This window comes from Triticum urartu, chromosome 6 (assembly GCF_003073215.2).
Source record: "Triticum urartu cultivar G1812 chromosome 6, Tu2.1, whole genome shotgun sequence".
NCBI classification, from domain to species: Eukaryota; Viridiplantae; Streptophyta; class Magnoliopsida; order Poales; family Poaceae; genus Triticum; species Triticum urartu.
In genome coordinates this window covers 396,264,542-396,284,293 of record NC_053027.1, presented here as the reverse complement: position 1 = coordinate 396,284,293, position 19,752 = coordinate 396,264,542, and the positions used below count along the sequence as shown (strand labels likewise).

Genomic DNA, 19,752 nt, shown 5'->3' with positions numbered 1-19,752 from the left:
ACATTCGACAATGCAGAATCATACTTGTTCCGGCTGGCGCAAATTGTGAATGGAATCACCCTCCTGGACCCCCGGGGATTATCTTTGTTGCCGGTGATTCCTCTCAGCCACTTCTCCACCGTGTCCTCACTGACGTCCTCCGGGTGGATCCGAGTGGAATCCTCGAGTCCCGAGTACATCCACATCGGATGGCCACGGGCTTGGAGTGGTTGGATGTGTCAACTGAGAAAGACCTCCAGCAGGTCCATACCAGTCACTCCGTCGCGGACAAGTTGGACGACCCGCTCGATCAACACCTTCACCTGTGCCTTCTCTTCCGGGATCACCCTCAAGGAGGAGGGCTTCTCCACTCGAGCCAGGGAAAAGGGGGGGAGTCCAATCGACTGACCCGAGGTCGGCTGATCCTTGCAGTAAAACCAGGTCGACTGCCAGCCCCGGACCGAGTCGGGAAGGATCATAACTGGGAAGGTGCTCTTGTTCCTCATTTGAATTCCAAGGCCCCTGCACATCTGTATCACGTGCGTCCTCTCGTCACTCGGGTTGGCCTTCTTGACCGTCTGGGTGCGACATGTGAATATGTGGTTGAAGAGACCCCAGTGCGGTCAGCAACCCAAGAAATTCTCGTACATTGACACGAAGGCGGCAAGGTACACGATGGTGTTTGGAGTAAAGTGGTGGAGTTGAGCCCCGAAGAAGTTCAAAAAACCACGAAAAAAAGGGTGGGCAGGCAAAAAAACCGCGGTCGACATGAGTGGCGAGGAGAACGCACTCACCCTCCTGCGGCCGTGGCTCGGTCTTGTTTCCCGGGAGTCGCGCCGATTCGTGGGGGATCAGTCCCCCCTCAAACAGATCGTCGATGTCGTCTTGGCTGATCGTCGAGCGGATCCAGTCGCCCTGGATCCAGCCCGGCGGCAGGCCGGACCTTGACGAGGATCCACCCTGGCTGGTCCTCTTTCCTTTCGCCTTCGCCGTCGCCTTCTTTGCACGCTCCAACGCAACCGTCTTCTCCTTTCCCATGGCAGTGAATCGAGTCCGAGCGGGGCTACGACGCCGAGAGCGGAAACAGGCGCAGCGGAGAAATCTGAGGAAGAAGAAGGAGAATGAGGGCGCACTGTTCAAAAGCCCGGTCCGGTGCCTTTTATGAGGACACTTCCGAGTGACTGACTTGTAGGCCTGGACGATCTTATCAAATCCCGCAACAGTCGCGCGCGTGATACATGGCAAAAAAGGCGGCGCGGGGATCGAGGCGACCTGCCTAATCGGTCTCGATTACCGCGGCCTCCTCCATCCGGCGCGCTTCCCAAAATTCAAATCCCGCGAAATCCACGGACAGCAGAACAACTTTTCAGACGGAGAGTGCTTGCTCGGGGAGCAACGGCAAGGAGAGCTGCACGCCCTCATCCCGCTCCGGTGTGCATACTCTTCATTAAGTGGTCTGAAGATCTCGTTGTAATTTCTTTTACTTTTTGGGTGCTTTGTACTACTTTAGATCCTTCGATACAAATTCCGAGGTCCTTTTAGCAAAAATAATAATAATATAAAAACCAATAAACTTAAAGAACAATTGTTAAAAAAAACTTAAACAAGGATAACGGTGCTTCCACTGGCACGGGTGTTCATCTAAAAGAATATGGAGAAATCGCTGTCGCCGCCGTCAGGCTTTTCTTCGGACGTGCGAGTGGCACTCAAGGCAAACGTCTCATGCACAACCTTCTCTACGTCGAGCGTCTCCGCCTCTGCCCCCGAGTCGGCACTGTCGTCGTACGGCATCGGGATAAACGGAGGCCGTGCCACGTCGAGGACGCGGTCCCAGCACACGCCACGGAAGAAGGCGTGCCGCTTCACGCCGTTGGCGCCGAGCCGCTTGCCGGAGTCCTTTTCCAAAAGCCGGGCGATGAGGTCGCGCAGTGGCGTCGGCTCGCCCGGCAGCTCCGGCTGGGCGGTGAGCACGCGTTGGAACGTCTCCCGCCGGCTCCGGCCACGGAACGGCGTGCGCCCATACAGCATCTCGTAGAGCACCACCCCGAGGCCCCACCAATCGACCGCGTAGTCGTGCCCGCTCCCGGCCACAACCTCGGGCGCCACGTAGTACTCCGTCCCCACGAACGAGTTCGACTTGGCCGGCGTCGTCCCCGCGCCTGGCGACGAGCAGCAGGAGGACGACGAGGCGGGAGAGGCCGCCCTGGAGGTGGTGGAGGAGGACGACGACGACTCCGGCGAGGCTGCCCGGCGAGAGGAGAAGTGTCCGAAGACCAGTGTCTTGTTGTTTTTGCGCTTGCAGCGACGTGAAGAATTAGAAGAAAGCGAGCTCCCGGGTGATGGAGAATTAGTGTCAGGCGGCGGCGGTGGCAACGGCGGGGGTAGGCTGGTGGAGAGGTCGAAGTCGACGAGCATGATATGGCCAGAGCCCTGGATGAGGACGTTATCCGGCTTGAGGTCACGGTACACGACACCGAGGCCGTGGAGGTGCTCGAGCACGAGCACCAGCTCCGCCGCGTAGAAACGGATGGCGGCGTCGGAGAACGCCCGCCCGGCCTGACGGCGGCGGAGGGAGTTAAGGTCCCCGCCGGCGCAGCGGTCGATGGCGAAGCCGACGACGGCTTCGGTGGCCACGACGCCGCGGAGCGAGGGCAGGAGCGGGTGGCGGACCGCCAGCAGGACGTCGCGCTCGAACCAGATCCTCCGGAGGCCGTCGCCGCCAGGTGCTGGCCCGCCCGCGGCGCTCTTTTGGCGCGCGGCAGCGCGGGACATGGCCTTGAGGGCCATGGGCTGGTCGGGGGAGCAGCCCCCGCCTGCAGCTGCCGCGACAACGGGTACGACGTGGAAGACCACGCCCCTCGCGCCGTGGCCAAGCACCGACATGGCCCTGAGGTCTGCCAGGCTCAGCTGCGGCGGCGGCGGCATGGGCGCCGTGCTCACCATGGCACGCGGCGGCGTGCAGCAGAGCTGAATCGGGAAGCGCGAGCATGCACTGCACTAGGCGCGACGCAGAAGCGAAGCTAGTGTCGGGGTTTGGGTTTAGAACCTTACAACGCTCGTCACTAGCATGGGCTTTTGCTTAAATTAACAAGCTCATTAACGAGCGAAGAGACACGGGCGAAGGTTACGGCACAGCGTGATCTACTATAGCCGAACAGAGACAGCAGCTCACAACGGCAACAGACGTGGGGAAAAGGCAAGAGCAAGAAGCGGTCGGCGTCTGGTCCGTCTGCATCAGGATCGATACGAATCCCCCAAGGGCCTGAACAACATTCACGGCACGTGAAATCACAGCTCTATCTTGTAGCGTCCTCCGTCCTGACGATGGTCACCGTCGTCCTCCGTCCTGACGATGGTTACCGTCGTCCTCCGTCCTGATGATGGTTACCTTGCAACGCCGCCTGCCTGCTCACGTGTGACCTGTGTGCCTTCCCGGCCGGCCCGAGGCCACGTCCGCGTCAGTAACGAGCAAAGCCACAGCTCTGCCCGTGTTGCTTCTACGGCTTCCAACTGTCCAACAACCGTCACGAGAACGCCAAAGATAGATATGCAACGCAAAGGCAAACCTCCGTACGGGAACCTTTTCATGTGTTCTCTTTTTGGTGTTTGATTTGAGGGAGGCAGTTAACCGATCGAGCAAGCGTGGAAGGATTGGAACTTTGGGAGCAAGACCTCTAGTCCCACCTCGCCATGGTTAGAGCATCTACAAACTCAATACCCAAAAGTCGACCCCTGAACCCCCGCGAAAGCACCACACATAGTGACCAGACACCACAACAAAACATCCTCCACAACTATGAAACTCAAATTTCATAACTCAAATACATAGCACCTATGCAAAATAGAAATCTACGTACTACATACATAGGTAAAAACTACACATCGTCGAAGATCTCAACTATCTCCGTGTCGGCGCCGAGTAGACGGGCAAGTGCGGAAGCTCCAGCACCTCCTTCGTCTGCGCCTTCTTGTCCAGTTCGGCGAATGCCCCAGTCACCGTCTGTTTTTGTCGGATGAACTATTGGTTGGCCTCGACGTAGACCTCGTTCTGGATGGACTCGAGGATGGCGGTCTGCTCCGCCGTCTTCATCGCTTGGGTGGCCTCGTACTCCGCCATGGCGAAGCCCGCAGTCGGCAACACCTCCTCCTCCTCCATGGGCTCCGCTTGCGTGAGCCGCTTCCCCTCCTCCTCCCCTGCCTACTCCTCCTCCTCCTCTTGATCCTCCAACGGCTCCGCGAATCCGGAGGAAGGCTGGCGGTGAACCAAGCAGCCCGCCTCGCCTGGATTTGCTCCAGCAGCTGCACCCTCGGCTTCGGAGTGAGCATGGCGTAGATGGTGATCCGGCGCCTCGGCATCGCAAGCGGCAGACGAAAGTGGAAGTGCCGGCGGCGGAGAGGAGAAAGGGGAAGAAATGGGCGGGCTAGGGTTCTGTTGCCGCCATCCGACTTAAACAGCCGGCTTCCTCCCTCGGGTGGCACACTGGAGCGACCCCACACGACGCGGAGACGAGGAGGCGCCTGTCTGACTAACAGTCTCTACGCATCCCCGTGTGGGTCCTATTAGTCAGTCCTACGTGACGGGCGTGCCCGGGCGTGACTATTCCTCGCGTTCAGCGAGACAGGAGCGACCCCTCGCTGAAGGCAAACGCCACTTGGGCCAGCTCACGCGCGCGGGATGCACCTGCCCGTTACCTGTTTGTGTTTTTTTCTTTTTTTCTTTTTTTACATTTGTTTATAATTTAAAATATTCTAAACAAATGTTGAACGAGTATTTAAAAAATGTTGAACGAGTATTTAAAAATGTTGAATAAATATTTAAAAATGTGGAACGAGTATTTGAAAAATGTTGAACAATTATTTGAAAATATTGAATGAGTTTTAAAATGTTGAACAAGTACTTGAAAAATGTTGAATTAATTATTTAAAATGTTGAACAAGTATTTGAAAAATGCCGAATAAGTGTTAAAAAAATGTTGAACGAGCATTTGAAAAAATGTGGAACAACTATTTAAAAAATATTGAACAAGTATTTGTAAAAATGTTGAACAAGTATTTGAAGAAATGTTGAGCATATGCATATAAAAATGTTGAACAAATATATGAAAAAATGTTGATCTTGTATAAAAGAATGTAGAATTAAAAAGAAAAGAAAAAACCAACAAATATGAAAAGATAGAAGAAGAAAAAAGAAATAAAAGAAAAGAAAATGAAAAACAAAGAAAACAAAAGAAAAAACCAACAAATATGAAAAAATCGGAGAAGAAAATAGAAATAAAAGAAAGCCAAAACGAAAAACGGAGAAAAACGGGCTCAGATCACCTCTAGTAGGTCGTGATCCTAGTACTAACCGGTAACTGCAAGCTGGCGCATTGGTTAGCAGCGTTGTTATTCCCTGCGCGACCACGGCACTCGTTTTCTTCCCTTTTCCATGTCCGGTCCTCCTCATATCTACGAGTGCCAGTCAGTTCGGGCATTCCGCCCGGCTATGAAGAGTCTAGTCGGGTGGCCGAAACTCGTCCGGCTGAGAAAAAAGATTGTGCGAGGAGGTTTTTTTTTCTTTTATCTCTAATTTTTAATGAAGCAGTTGGTAGCCTGGTACTCCGGTTTTATTTTGGTACTTCAGTTTTATTTTTATCCCACCTCCCACCCCTCACCCACTGGTGTATTTTTAGCTCACTCACACAATGAAAAAATCTAAACAGATCAGAACTTTTCATGCGGGTGCAAATTATTTAGTAATGTCTTTATGTGAAAGAATCAATCACGACCAATCTTTAAAACCCAAATCTAAATTAATTAGTCTTACCATAAGTCTATCAATCACATTAATTAATATTTCCATACATCATAAAAATTACATTAATCGAAATACCATATGTTGTGCAATCACTGCAGTCGTTTCGTTCTTCTCGTTTGCTCCCTGTTTTAGCACGAGCGCCGAGCCGGTAGGTGGACAACATGCCAATAGCGCTTCGTTCTCTTCGGTTGGCTTTCCTTCCCCGACTCCACATCTCCATCTTCCTCCCATCCCCAACATTCACGCCTCCTTCTCCCTGAAGCAATCCCACGCCGCCATGGCCTCGAGCACACCCCTTCACATCGTCTCCACTGCCTCCTTCCAGCTCGTACTGCTCCAGTTTTCCCCGCCAACCTCGCTTCCGGACGGCGCCTCTCCTACCCTTCCACCCTTGCTAGGTCTCTCATGATAATTTTGCGTCCAACCTCGCCACCATTGCCGATCCCTTCGCGCGCTTTGTCGACATCTACCTCCATGCTAGTGATGAATTCACCACCTCCGATGATGGCACATGAGTTGTTGTCGTCTGGTCTTGTCGCTTGCCTCCGGGAGGTCCCGTGCTCTTCTTCAAGGAGGACTTCACATTCAAGGAAGGGGCCATCTTCAAAGCTGCCTGCCTGATCAACGATGACGCGATGTTGGAACACCTTGGCTATCTCCTGGATGTAGTTGAAGTGTACTTCAAACTATCAGATGAGGTCTGCATGTTATGTTTGTGCTCAATTTTTTGACGATTCTGTTGTCGAAAGCAACCACAAAACTATGTGTCAATTTATGCCAACAATATATGCACAAAATTGATAGATTAATCTTAAGAAATAATTATTGTTCAAAATAAAAGTCGAATCTTGATTCACATATACATTTGCTTTCAGCACTACCAGAAATACTATGATACTTGAGTACATGTGATGTTTCGACTTTTGGGGCAACACGACATAAGGACGCGGCTCAGCTGACGTGCCCTTATGTTGGGAGCCGGATCCTCTAATGTACCGCACCCTAATGTTGGGCCCACTAACATGTGGACCCGAGCCCACATGTCATAGGCCCAACATCAGGGTGCAGTAGGTCACAGGATACGGCTCCTGACATAAGTGCACTGATACGTCTCTGTCGTATCTACTTTTCCAAACACTTTTGCCCTTGTTTTGGACTATAACTTGCATGATTTGAATGGAACTAACCCAGACTGACGTTGTTTTCAGCAGAATTACCATGGTGTTATTTATGTGCAGAAACAAAAGTTCTCGGAATGACCTGAAACTTCACGGAGCAACTTTTTGGAAAATATAAAAATACCTGCAAAATATGAAGGCCGGGGGGCCCACCACCTATCCACGAGGGTGGGGGGCGCGCCTGCCCCCCTAGGGCGTGCCCCCTACCTCGTGGGCCCCCTGCAGCTCCTCCGACTCCAACTCCAACTCTATATATTATGTTTTGGGGAGAAAAAAAATCAGAGAGAAGGATTCATCGCGTTTTACGATACGGAGCCGCCGCCAAGCCCTAAAACCTCTCGGGAGGGCTGATCTGGAGTTCGTTCGGGGATCCGGAGAGGGGAATCCGTCGCCATCGTCATCATCAACCATTCTCCATCACCAATTTCATGATGCTCACCGCCGTGCGTGAGTAATTCCATCGTAGGCTTGCTGGACGGTGATGGGTTGGATGGGATCTATCATGTAATCGAGTTAGTCTTGTTAGGGTTTGATCCCTAGTATCCACTATGTTCTGAGATTGATGTTGCTATGACTTTGCAGTGCTTAATGCTTGTCACTAGGGCCCGAGTGCCATGATTTCAGATCTGAACCTATTATGTTTTCATCAATATATGAGAGTTCTAGATCCTATCTTGCAAGTCTATAGTCACCTATTATGTGTTATGATCCGTTAACCCCGAAGTGACAATAATCGGGATACTTACCGGTGATGACCGTAATTTGAGGAGTTCATGTATTCACTATGTGTTAATGCTTTGTTCCGGTACTCTATTAAAAGGAGTCCTTAATATCCCTTACTTTCCGTAAGGACCCTGCTGCCACGGGAGGGTAGGACAAAAGATGTCATGCAAGTTTTTTCCATAAGCACGTATGACTATATTCGGAATACATGCCTACATTACATTGATGAACTAGAGCTAGTTCTGTGTCACCCTAGGTTATGACTATTACATGATGAACCGCATCCGGCATAATTCTCCATCACCGATCCATTGCCTACGAGCTTTCCATATATTGTTCTTCGCTTATTTACTTTTCCATTGCTATTGCTATCATCACTACAAAATACCAAAAACATTACTTTTACTACTGTTACCTTTTCCTACCGTTACCACTACTATCATATTACTTTGCTACTAAATACTTTGCTGCAGATATTAAGTTTCCAGGTGTGGTTGAATTGACAACTCAATTGCTAATACTTGAGAATATTCTTTGGCTCCCCTTGTGTCGAATCAATAAATTTGGGTTGAATACTCTACCCTCAAAAACTGTTGTGATCCCCTATACTTGTGGGTTATCAAGGCTACTTTTTGGCACCGTTTCCGGGGAGCATAGCTCTATTCTTTGAGTCACTTGGGATTTATATCTGCTTATCATTATGAAGAACTTGAAAGATCCAAGAACCAAGATTTATCCCTCAACTACGAGGGGAGGTAAGGAACTGGCATCTAGCTCTGCACTTGATTCACCTTGTATTTTGAGTAAGCTTGCGACACCTAAACATGCTTCTACTATTCGTTCTGATATGTTGCATGTTATTGATGATGCTACTTCTGCTATGCATGATACTTATGATGAAACTACTTCTATGCTTGATATTACTGTGCCACATGGTGAATTTCTTGATGAACAACTTGCTATGGCTAGAGAGATTGAAAATATTGAATCTGATAATACTGATGAAAGTGACGATGAAGACTTGCATGTTATTCCTAAGGGTTATGTTTTTATGAAGAATCTTCTTTAGCTATTTTAGCTTGCAAAGATAGATACGAACTTAAGAGGTTATTAGCTAAATGGAATAAGCAATCTCTAAATGCTACAATGAAACCTGACCCTGCTTTTGCTACTTCACCTATTTGTGCTACCGATAAGGATTATGAATTCTCTGTTGATCCTGATATAATTACTCTGGTTGAATCTGATCCTTTTCATGGCTATGAATCTGAAACTGTTGTGGCACATTTTACTAAATTAAATGATATAGCTACCTTGTTCACTAATGATGAGAGAACTCGCTACTTTTATATCCTTAAAATATTTCCATTCTCATTAAAGGGTGATGCTAAGATATGGTTTAATTCTCTTGATCCTGGTTGTGTGCATAGTCCCCAGGATATGATTTATTACTTCTCTGCTAAATATTTCCCTGCTCATAAGAAACAAGCTGCTTTAAGGGATATATATAATTTTGCGCAAATTGAAGAAGAGAGTCTCCCACAAGTTTGGGGGAGGCTTCTCCAATTACTTAATGCTTTGCCTGATCATCCTCTTAAGAAAAATGAAATACTTGATATATTTTATAATGGACTAACCGATGCTTCCAGAGATTACCTGGATAGTTGTGTTGGTTCTGTTTTCAGGGAAAGAACACCAGATGAAGCTGAAATTCTATTGAATAATATGTTGACAAATGAAAATAATTGGACACCTCCAGAGCCAATTCCTAAGCCTATTTGCAAACCAACTCCAAAGAAGAGGGGTATTCTATTTCTTAGTCCTGAAGATATGCAAGAGGCAAAGAAATCTATGAAAGAAAAAGGTATTAAAGCTGAAGACGTTAAGAATTTACCTCCTATTGAAGAAATACATGGTCTTAATTTACCGTCTATTGAAGAAACATATGATCTTAATCCTTCACCTATTGAAGAAACTCATGGTATTGATAACCCGACACAGGGGCTGTTATTGATTGCACTAAAGGCAATGTCACTTTTCATGTTAATGGTAATGAGCACACGGTACACTTTCCGAGGAAACAACCTCAAGTTCATAATATCAACTCTATTGGAAAAATTCCATCGATTATATTTGGAGGTTTTGAATTTCCTCTTCCTACTGTCAAGAAGAAATATGATATTCTTATTATTGGGGATGTGCATATCCCCGTTGAGGTAACATAGTGTTATTTGAAATTTCTCCGGTTCCATGTTATTCGGAATGAGTTCGTTAACAAGACTTGATCAACCTTGTTAGTGGATTCCTTTTGATGATCATGAGATGGATGAAACTAGAAGGCACAACCTTCTGTACCCCACTTTTACTTTTTGTTATTTATATTAAATAAAATAAAAATAGTATTTTTCTGTCTGTTATCTGATTATCCGTGCAATATAAAAATACCTCGAAAATAAAAGTTCTCTAAAGGCCCTGAAATTTAAATATGATTTTTTCTAGAATATTTGAGAATATTTGGCACTGCGAACACAGCAGGGGGGTCATCCACCTGGCCACGAGGGTGGAGGGCGCGCCCCCCTGCCTCCTGGGCCCACGGTGGCCCTCCTCCACTTATCCTTTCACCCACACACTCTTTCTTCCTCCCACAAACACGAATAACCAGCTCAAACCCGAGTCCAAGCTCGTTTTGCTGCCATTTTCGATCTCCTTGCTCAAAGCACCTCTCACAAAACTGCTTGAGGAAATTGTTCCTTGGAATGTGACTCCTTCATTGGTCCAATTAGTTTTTGTTCTAGTGCTTTATTCATTGCAAATTTGTGCTGCCTAGCTGACCTTGTTCTTGAGCATGCATGTCAAATTTGTATGGTTCCAAGTAGTTTTGATGCATGATATAGGCTCTAGGCACTTGTAGGAGTAGTTGCTATCAATATTATTGAGTTTGATTTACTTTTATTTTGAAGTTACTAAAAAATTAGAATTTTTCAGAGGAAGAAATATGCTTAGGAAAATGTTCTAGGGTGGTTCTTGTTGGAAATATGCCTTAGAGGCAATAATAAAATGGTTATTATTATATTTCTTTGTTCATGATAATTGTCTATTGTTCATGCTATAATTGTGTTATCCGAAAATCATAATACATGTGTGAATACATAGACCACAACACGTCCCTAGTGAGCCTCTAGTTGACCAGCTCGTTGATCAAAAGATAGTCATGGTTTCCTGACTATGGACATTGGATGTCATTGATAACGGGATCACATCATTAGGAGAATGATGTCATGGACAAGACCCAATCCTAAGCATAGCTTAAAGATCGTGTACTTCGTTTGCTAGAGCTTTTCCGAATGTCAAGTATCATTTCCTTAGACCATGAGATTATGCAACTCCTGGATGCCGTAGGAGTGCTTTGGGAGTGCCAAACGTCACAACATAACTGGGTGACTATAAAGGTACACTACGGGTATCTCCGAAAGTGTCTGTTGGGTTGGCACGAATGGAGACTGGGATTTGTCACTCCGTATGACGGAGAGGTATCTCTGGGCCCACTCGGTAATGCATCATCATAATGAGCTCAATGTGATCAAGTGGTTGATCACGGGATCATGCATTACGGTACGAGTAAAGTGACTTGCCGGTAACGAGATTGAACAAGGTATTGGTATACCGACGATCGAGTCTCGGGCAAGTAACGTACCGATTGACAAAGGGAATTGTATACGGGATTGATCAAATCCTCGACATCGTGGTTCATCCGATGAGATCATCGAGGAGCATGTGGGATCCAACATGGGTATCCAGATCCCGTTGTTGGTTATTGACCGGAGAGTCGTCTCGGTCATGTCTGCGTGTCTCCCGAACCCGTACGGTCTACACACTTAAGGTTCGATGACGCTAGGGTTGTTGAGATATTAGTATACGGTAACCTGAAAGTTGTTCGGAGTCCCGGATGAGATCCCGGACATCATGAGGAGTTTAGGAATGGTCCGGAGGTGAAGATTTATATATAGGAAGTCAAGTTTCGGCCATCGGGAAGGTTTTCGGGGTAATCGGTATTGTACCGGGACCACCGGAAGGGTCCCGGGGGGTCCACCGGGTGGGGCCACCTATCCCGGAGGGCCCCATGGGCTGAAGTGGGAGGGGAACCAGCCCCAGATGGGCTGGTGCGCCCCCCCCCCACGGGCCTCCCCTGCGCCTAGGGTTGGAAACCCTAGGGGTGGGGGCGCCCCACTTGACTTGGGGGGCAAGCCACCCCTTGGCCGCCGCCCCCCCATGGAGATTGGATCTCCTAGGGCCGGCGCCCCCCCTTGAGACCCTATATATAGTGGGGGTAGGGAGGGCAGCCGCACCCTAGCCCCTGGCGCCTCCCTCTCCCTCCCGTGACACTCCTCCCTCTCCTTGAGCTTGGCGAAGCCCTGCCGAGATCACCGTTGCTTCCACCACCACGCCGTCGTGTTGTTGGATCTTCATTAACCTCTCGTTTCCCCTTGCTGGATCAAGTAGGAGGAGACGTCTTCCCAGCCGTATGTGTGTTGAACGCGAAGGTGCCATCCGTTCGGCGCTAGGTCATCGGTGATTTGGATCACGACGAGTACGACTCCATCAACCCCGTTCTCTTGAACGCTTCCGCGCGTGATCTACAAGGGTATGTAGATGCACTCCCCTCTCCCTCGTTGCTAGATGACTCCATAGATTGATCTTGGTGATGCGTAGAAAATTTTAAAATTCTGCTACGTTCCCCAACAGTGGTATCAGAGCTAGGTCTATTTGTAGTTTCTATGCACGAGTAGAACACAAAGCAGTTGTGGGCGTGGATATTGTCAATTTTCTTGCCGTTACTAGTCTTATCTTGATTCGGCGGCATCATGGGATGAAGCGGCCTGGACCGACCTTACACGTACGCTTACGTGAGACTGGTTCCACTGATTGACATGCACTAGTTGCATAAGGTGGCTAGCGGGTGTCTGTCTCTCCCACTTTAGTCGGGTCGGATTCGATGAAAAGGGTCCTTATGAAGGGTAAATAGAAATTGGCATATCACGTTGTGGTTTTGGCGTAGGTAAGAAACGTTCTTGCTAGAAACCTATAGCAGCCACGTAAAAACTTGCAACAACAATTAGAGGACGTCTAACTTGTTTTTGCAGCATGTGCCATGTGATGTGATATGGCCAAAAGGATGTGATGAATGATATATGTGATGTATGAGATTGATCATGTTCTTGTAATAGGAATCACGACTTGCATGTCGATGAGTATGACAACCGGCAGGAACCATAGGAGTTGTCTTAATTTATTTATGACCTGCGTGTCAACATAAACGTCATGTAATTACTTTACTTTATTGCTAAAGCGTTAGCCATAGTAGTAGAAGTAATAGATGACGAGACAACTTCAAGAAGACATGATGATGGAGATCATGATGATGGAGATCATGGTGTCATGCCGGTGACAACGATGATCATGAAGCCCCAAAGATGGAGATCAAAAGGAGCAAATGATATTGGCCATATCATGTCACTATTTGATTGCATGTGATGTTTATCATGTTTTGCATCTTATTTGCTTAGAACGACTGTAGATTAAATAAGACGATCCCTCATAATAATTTCAAGAAAGTGTTCCCCCTAACTGTGCACCGTTGCGAAGGTTCGTTGTTTCGAAGCACCACGTGATGATCGGGTGTGATAGATTCTAACGTTCGAATACAATGGGTGTAAGCCAGATTTACACAAGCAATACACTTAGGTTGACTTGACGAGCCTAGCATGTACAGACATGGCCTCGGAACACGGAAGACCGAAAGGTCAAGCATGAGTTGTATAGAAGATACGATCAACATGAAGATGTTCACCGATGTTGACTAGTCCGTCTCACGTGATGATCGGACACGGCCTAGTTGACTCGGATCATGTTTCACTTAGATGACTAGAGGGATGTCTATCTGAGTGGGAGTTCATTGAATAATTTGATTAGATGAACTTAATTATCATGAACTTAGTCTAAAATCTTTACACTATGTCTTGTAGATCAAATGGCCCACGCTAATGTTGCCCTCAACTTCAACGCATTCCTAGAGAAAACCAAGCTGAAAGATGATGGCAGCAACTATACGGACTGGGTCCGGAACCTGAGGATCATCCTCATAGCTGCCAAGAAAGATTATGTCCTAGAAGCACCGCTAGGTGACGCACCCATCCCAGAGAACCAAGACGTTATGAATGCTTGGCAGTCATGTGCTGATGATTACTCCCTCATTCAGTGTGGCATGCTTTATAGCTTAGAACCGGGGCTCCAAAAGCGTTTTGAGAGACACAAAGCATATGAGATGTTCAAAGAGCTGAAAATGGTTTTCCAAGCTCATGCCCGGGTCGAGAGATATGAAGTCTCCGACAAGTTCTTCAGTTGTAAGATGGAGGAAAATAGTTCTGTCAGTGAGCACATACTCAAAATGTCTGGGTTTCATAACCGCTTGACTCAGCTAGGAGTTAATCTCCCGGATGACGCGGCCATTGACAAAATCCTTCAGTCGCTTCCACCAAGCTACAAGAGCTTTGTGATGAACTTCAATATGCAGGGGATGGAAAAGACCATTCCTGAGGTATATTCAATGCTGAAATCAGCGGAGGTGGAAATGAAAAAGGAACATCAAGTGTTGATGGTGAATAAAACCACTAAGTTCAAGAAAGGCAAGGGTAAGAAGAACTTCAAGAAGGACGGCAAGGGGGTTGTCGCACCCGGTAAGCAAGCTGCCGGGAAGAAGCCAAAGAATGGACCCAAGCCCGAGACTGAGTGTTTTTATTGCAAGGGAAGTGGTCACTGGAAGCGGAACTGCCCCAAATACTTAGCGGACAAGAAGGCCGGCAACACTAAAGGTATATGTGATATACATGTAATTGATGTGTACCTCACCAGTGCTCGTAGTAGCTCCTGGGTATTTGATACCGGTGTCGTTGCTCACATTTGTAACTCAAAGCAGGAGCTGTGGAATAAGCGGAGACTGGCGAAGGACGAGGTGACGATGCGCGTCAGGAATGGTTCCAAGGTCGATGTGATCGCCGTCGGTATGCTGCCTCTACATTTACCTACGGGATTAGTTTTGAACCTCAATAATTGTTATTTAGTGCCAGCTTTGAGCATGAACATTGTATCAGGATCTCGTTTAATTCGAGATGGCTACTCATTTAAATCCGAGAATAATGGTTGTTCTATTTATATGAGAGATATGTTTTATGGTCATGCTCCGCTGGTGAATGGTTTATTCTTAATGAATCTCAAGCGTAATGTTACACATATTCATAGTGTGAATACCAAAAGATGTAAGGTTGATAATGATAGTCCCACATACTTGTGGCACTGCCGCCTTGGTCACATAGGTGTCAAACGCATGAAGAAGCTCCATGTAGATGGACTTTTGGAGTCTCTTGATTACGAATCATTTGACATGTGGGAACCATGCCTCATGGGTAAAATGACCAAGACTCCGTTCTCAGGAACAATGGAGCGAGCAACCAACTTATTGGAAATCATACATACTGATGTGTGCGGTCCAATGAGTGTTGAGGCTCGCGGTGGCTATCGTTATGTTCTCACCCTCACTGACGACTTGAGTAGATATGGGTATGTCTACTTAATGAAACACAAGTCTGAGACCTTTGAAAATTTCAAGGAATTTCAGAGTGAGGTTGAGAATCAATGTGACAAGAAAATTAAGTTCTTACGATCAGATCGTGGGGGAGAATACTTGAGTCACGAATTTGGCACACACTTAAGGAAATGTGGAATAGTTTCACAACTCATGCCGCCTGGAACACCTCAGCGTAATTGTGTGTCTGAACGTCGTAATCGCACTCTATTGGATATGGTGCGATCTATGATGTCTCTTACTGATTTACCGCTGTCATTTTGGGGCTATGCTTTAGAGACTGCCGCATTCACTTTAAATAGGGATCCGTCGAAATCCGTTGAGACGACACCATATGAATTATGGTTTGGGAAGAAGCCTAAGCTATCATTTCTAAAAGTTTGGGGATGCGATGCTTATGTCAAGAAACTTCAACCTGAAAAGCTTGAACCCAAGTCGGAAAAATGCGTCTTCATAGGATACCCTAAAGAAACTATTGGGTATACCTTCTACCTCAGATCCGAAGGCAAGATCTTTGTTGCCAAGAATTGATCCTTTCTAGAGAAAGAGTTTCTCACGAAAGAAATAAGTGGGAGGAAAGTAGAACTCGATGAAGTATTACCTCTTGAACCGGTAAGTGGCGCAGCTCAAGAAAATGCTCCTGAGGTGCCTGCACCGACTAGAGAGGAAGTTAATGATGATGATCATGAAACTTCAGATCAAGTTGCTACTGAACTTCATAGGTCCACAAGGACATGTTCCGCACCAGAGTGGTACGGCAACCCTGTCTTGGAAGTCATGTTGTTAGACAACGGTGAACCTTTGAACTATGAAGAAGCGATGGCGGGCCCAGATTCCGACAAATGGCTGGAAGCCATGAAATCCGAGATAGGATCCATGTATGAAAACGAAGTATGGACTTTGACTGACTTGCCCGTTGACCAGCGAGCCATAGAAAATAAATGGATCTTTAAGAAGAAGACATACGCGAATGGTAATGTAACTATCTATAAAGCTTGGCTTGTCGCTAAGGGTTATCGACAAGTTCAAGGGGTTGACTACGACGAGACTTTCTCACCCGTAGCGAAGCTGAAGTCCGTACGAATCATGTTAGCAATTGCCGCATTCTATGATTATGAGATATGGCAAATGGACGTCAAAACGGCATTCCTTAATGGTTTCCTTAAGGAAGAATTGTATATGATGCAGCTGGAAGGTTTTGTCGATCCTAAGAATGCTGACAAGGTGTGCAAGCTCCAACGCTCGATTTATGGGCTGGTGCAAGCATCTCGGAGTTGGAACATTCGTTTTGATGAGATGATCAAAGCGTTTGGGTTTACGCAGACTTATGGAGAAGCCTGCATTTACAAGAAAGTGAGTGGGAGCTCTGTAGCATTTCTCATATTGTATGTGGATGACATACTGTTGATGGGAAATAATATAGAATTCTTGGAAAGCATAAAGGCCTACTTGAACAAATGTTTTTCAATGAAGGATCTTGGAGAAGCTGCTTATATATTAGGCATCAAGATCTATAGAGATAGATCAAGACGCCTCATTGGTCTTTCACAGAGTACGTACCTTGACAAGATATTGAAGAAGTTCAAAATGGATTAGTCAAAGAAGGGGTTCTTGCCTGTATTGCAAGGTACGAGATTGAGCACGGCTCAATGCCCGACCATGGCAGAAGATAGAGAAAAGATGAGTGTCGTCCCCTATGCCTCGGCCATAGGGTCTATCATGTATGCTATGCTGTGTACCAGACCTGATGTAAACCTTGCCATAAGTTTGGTAGGAAGGTACCAAAGTAATCCCAGCATGGAACACTGGACAGCGGTCAAGAATATCCTGAAGTACCTGAATAGGACTAAGGATATGTTTCTTGTTTATGGAGGTGACGAAGAGCTCGTCGTAAAGGGTTACGTCGATGCTAGCTTCGACACAGATCTGGATGACTCAAAGTCACAAACCGGATACGTGTATATTTTGAATGGTGGGGCAGTAAGCTGGTGCAGTTGCAAGCAAAGAATTGTGGCGGGATCTACATGTGAAGCGGAGTACATGGCAGCCTTGGAGGCAGCACAAGAGGCAATCTGGGTGAAGGAGTTCATTACCGACCTAGGAGTCATACCCAATGCATCGGGCCCGATGACTCTCTTCTGTGACAACACTGGAGCTATTGCCCTTGCCAAGGAGCCCAGGTTTCACAGGAAGACCAGGCATATCAAGCGTCGCTTCAACTCCATTCGTGAAAGTGTTCAAAATGGAGACATAGATATTTGTAAAGTACATACGGACCTGAATGTGGCAGATCCATTGACTAAACCTCTCCCTAGAGCAAAACATGATCAACACCAGAACTGCATGGGTGTTCGATTCATCACAATGTAACTAGACTATTGACTCTAGTGCAAGTGGGAGACTGTTGGAAATATGCCCTAGAGGCAATAATAAAATGGTTATTATTATATTTCTTTGTTCATGATAATTGTCTATTGTTCATGCTATAATTGTGTTATCCGGAATTGTAATACATGTGTGAATACATAGACCACAACACGTCCCTAGTGAGCCTCTAGTTGTCTAGCTCGTTGATCAAAAGATAGTCATGGTTTCCTGAATATGGACATTGGATGTCATTGCTAACGGGATCACATCATTAGGAGAATGATGTCATGGACAAGACCCAATCCTAAGCATAGCTTAAAGATCGTGTAGTTCATTTGCTAGAGCTTTTCCGAATGTCAAGTATCATTTCCTTAGACCATGAGATTGTGCAACTCCCGGATGCCGTAGGAGTTCTTTGGGTGTGCCAAACGTCACAACGTAACTGGGTGACTATAAAGGTACACTACGGGTATCTCCGAAAGTGTCTGTTGGGTTGGCATGAATCGAGACTGGGATTTGTCACTTCGTATGACGGAGAGGTATCTCTGGGCCCACTCGGTAATGCATCATCATAATGAGCTCAATGTGATCAAGTGGTTGATCATGGGATCATGCATTACGGTACGAGTAAAGTGACTTGCCGATAACGAGATTGAACAAGGTATTGGGATACCGACGATCGAGTCTCGGGCAAGTAACGTACTGATTGATAAAGGGAATTGTATACGGGATTGATTGAATCCTCGACATCGTGGTTCATCCGATGAGATCATCGAGGAGCATGTGGGCGCCAACATGGGTATCGAGATCCCGCTGTTGGTTATTGACCGGAGAGTCGTCTCGGTCATGTCTGCGTGTCTCCCGAACCCGTAGGGTCTACACACTTAAGGTTCGATGACGCTAGGGTTGTTGAGATATTAGTATACGGTAACCCAAAAGTTGTTCGGAGTCCCGGATGAGATCCCGGACGTCACGAGGAGTTTCAGAATGGTCCGGAGGTGAAGATTTATATATAGGAAGTCAAGTTTCGGCCATCGGGAAGGTTTTAGAGGTAATCGGTATTGTACCGGGACCACCGGAAGGGTCCCGGGGGCTCCACCGAGTGGGGCCACCTATCCCGGAGGGCCCCATGGGCTGAAGTGGGAGGGGAACCAGCCCCAGATGGGCTGGTGCGCCCCCCCATGGGCCTTCCCTGCGCCTAGGGTTGGAAACCCTAGGGGTGGGGGCGCCCCACTTGACTTGGGGGGCAAGCCACCCCCTTGGCCGCCGCCCCCCCTTGGAGATTGTATCTCCTAGGGCCGGCGCCCCCCCTAGGGACCCTATATATAGTGGGGGTAGGGAGGGCAGCCACACCCTAGCCCCTGGCGCCTCCCTCTCCCTCCCGTGACACTCCTCCCTCTCCCTGAGCTTGGCGAAGCCCTGCCGAGATCACCGTTGCTTCCACCACCACGCCGTCGTGCTGCTGGATCTTCATCAACCTCTCCTTTCCCCTTGCTGGATCAAGTTGGAGGAGACGTCTTCCCAACCGTACGTGTGTTGAACGCGGAGGTGCCATCCGTTCGGCGCTAGGTCATCGGTGATTTGGATCACGACGAGTACGACTCCATCAACCCCGTTCTCTTGAACGCTTCCGCGCGCAATCTACAAGGGTATGTAGATGCACTCCCCTCTCCCTCGTTGCTAGATGACTCCATAGATTGATCTTGGTGATGCGTAGAAAATTTTAAAATTCTGCTACGTTCCCCAACAGTTCTTCAAGGAAGCAAGGACCCAGGCTTGCAATGCGTGATGCTGATGATGAGCCACCAAGAGACGCTCCAGTGCGTCCTTGTGAATGGCCTTCTGAGAACTTTATGGATCGAGCGGGAATTAAGGAAGAATTTAATGCATATTTGCGTAACGCTGATCTTGTGAGCTTCGAGGAAGAGAAGTGCAGCCAGTATCACAATCTCACTAGTTCCTTTGTGAGGAGGTTTGAATTTTCATCTTCACGTAATTCTCCAACTGTCCTGTTTGATCTTTATGAAAATTCTTATACTATGGACTTAGAGGATTTTACCACTGCTTGC

At 47.4% G+C, this 19,752-nt stretch overlaps 1 protein-coding gene across 1 annotated transcript; it reads right to left on the bottom strand.

Moving 5' to 3' along the window:
- Nucleotides 1–1,444: 1,444 nt before the first annotated feature.
- Nucleotides 1,445–3,127, bottom strand: LOC125517675 (serine/threonine-protein kinase OXI1-like). The gene has a single exon (XM_048682882.1). It carries the CDS (start codon nucleotides 2,920–2,922, stop codon nucleotides 1,621–1,623), a length of 1,302 nt encoding a protein of 433 aa, XP_048538839.1. The 5' UTR covers nucleotides 2,923–3,127; the 3' UTR covers nucleotides 1,445–1,620.
- Nucleotides 3,128–19,752: the final 16,625 nt, after the last annotated feature.

What these genes read in the sequence shown, in the direction of transcription:
- LOC125517675 (XM_048682882.1), bottom strand. Translation starts at nt 2,922, where the DNA reads ATGGTGAGCACGGCGCCCATGCCGCCGCCGCCGCAGCTGAGCCTGGCA.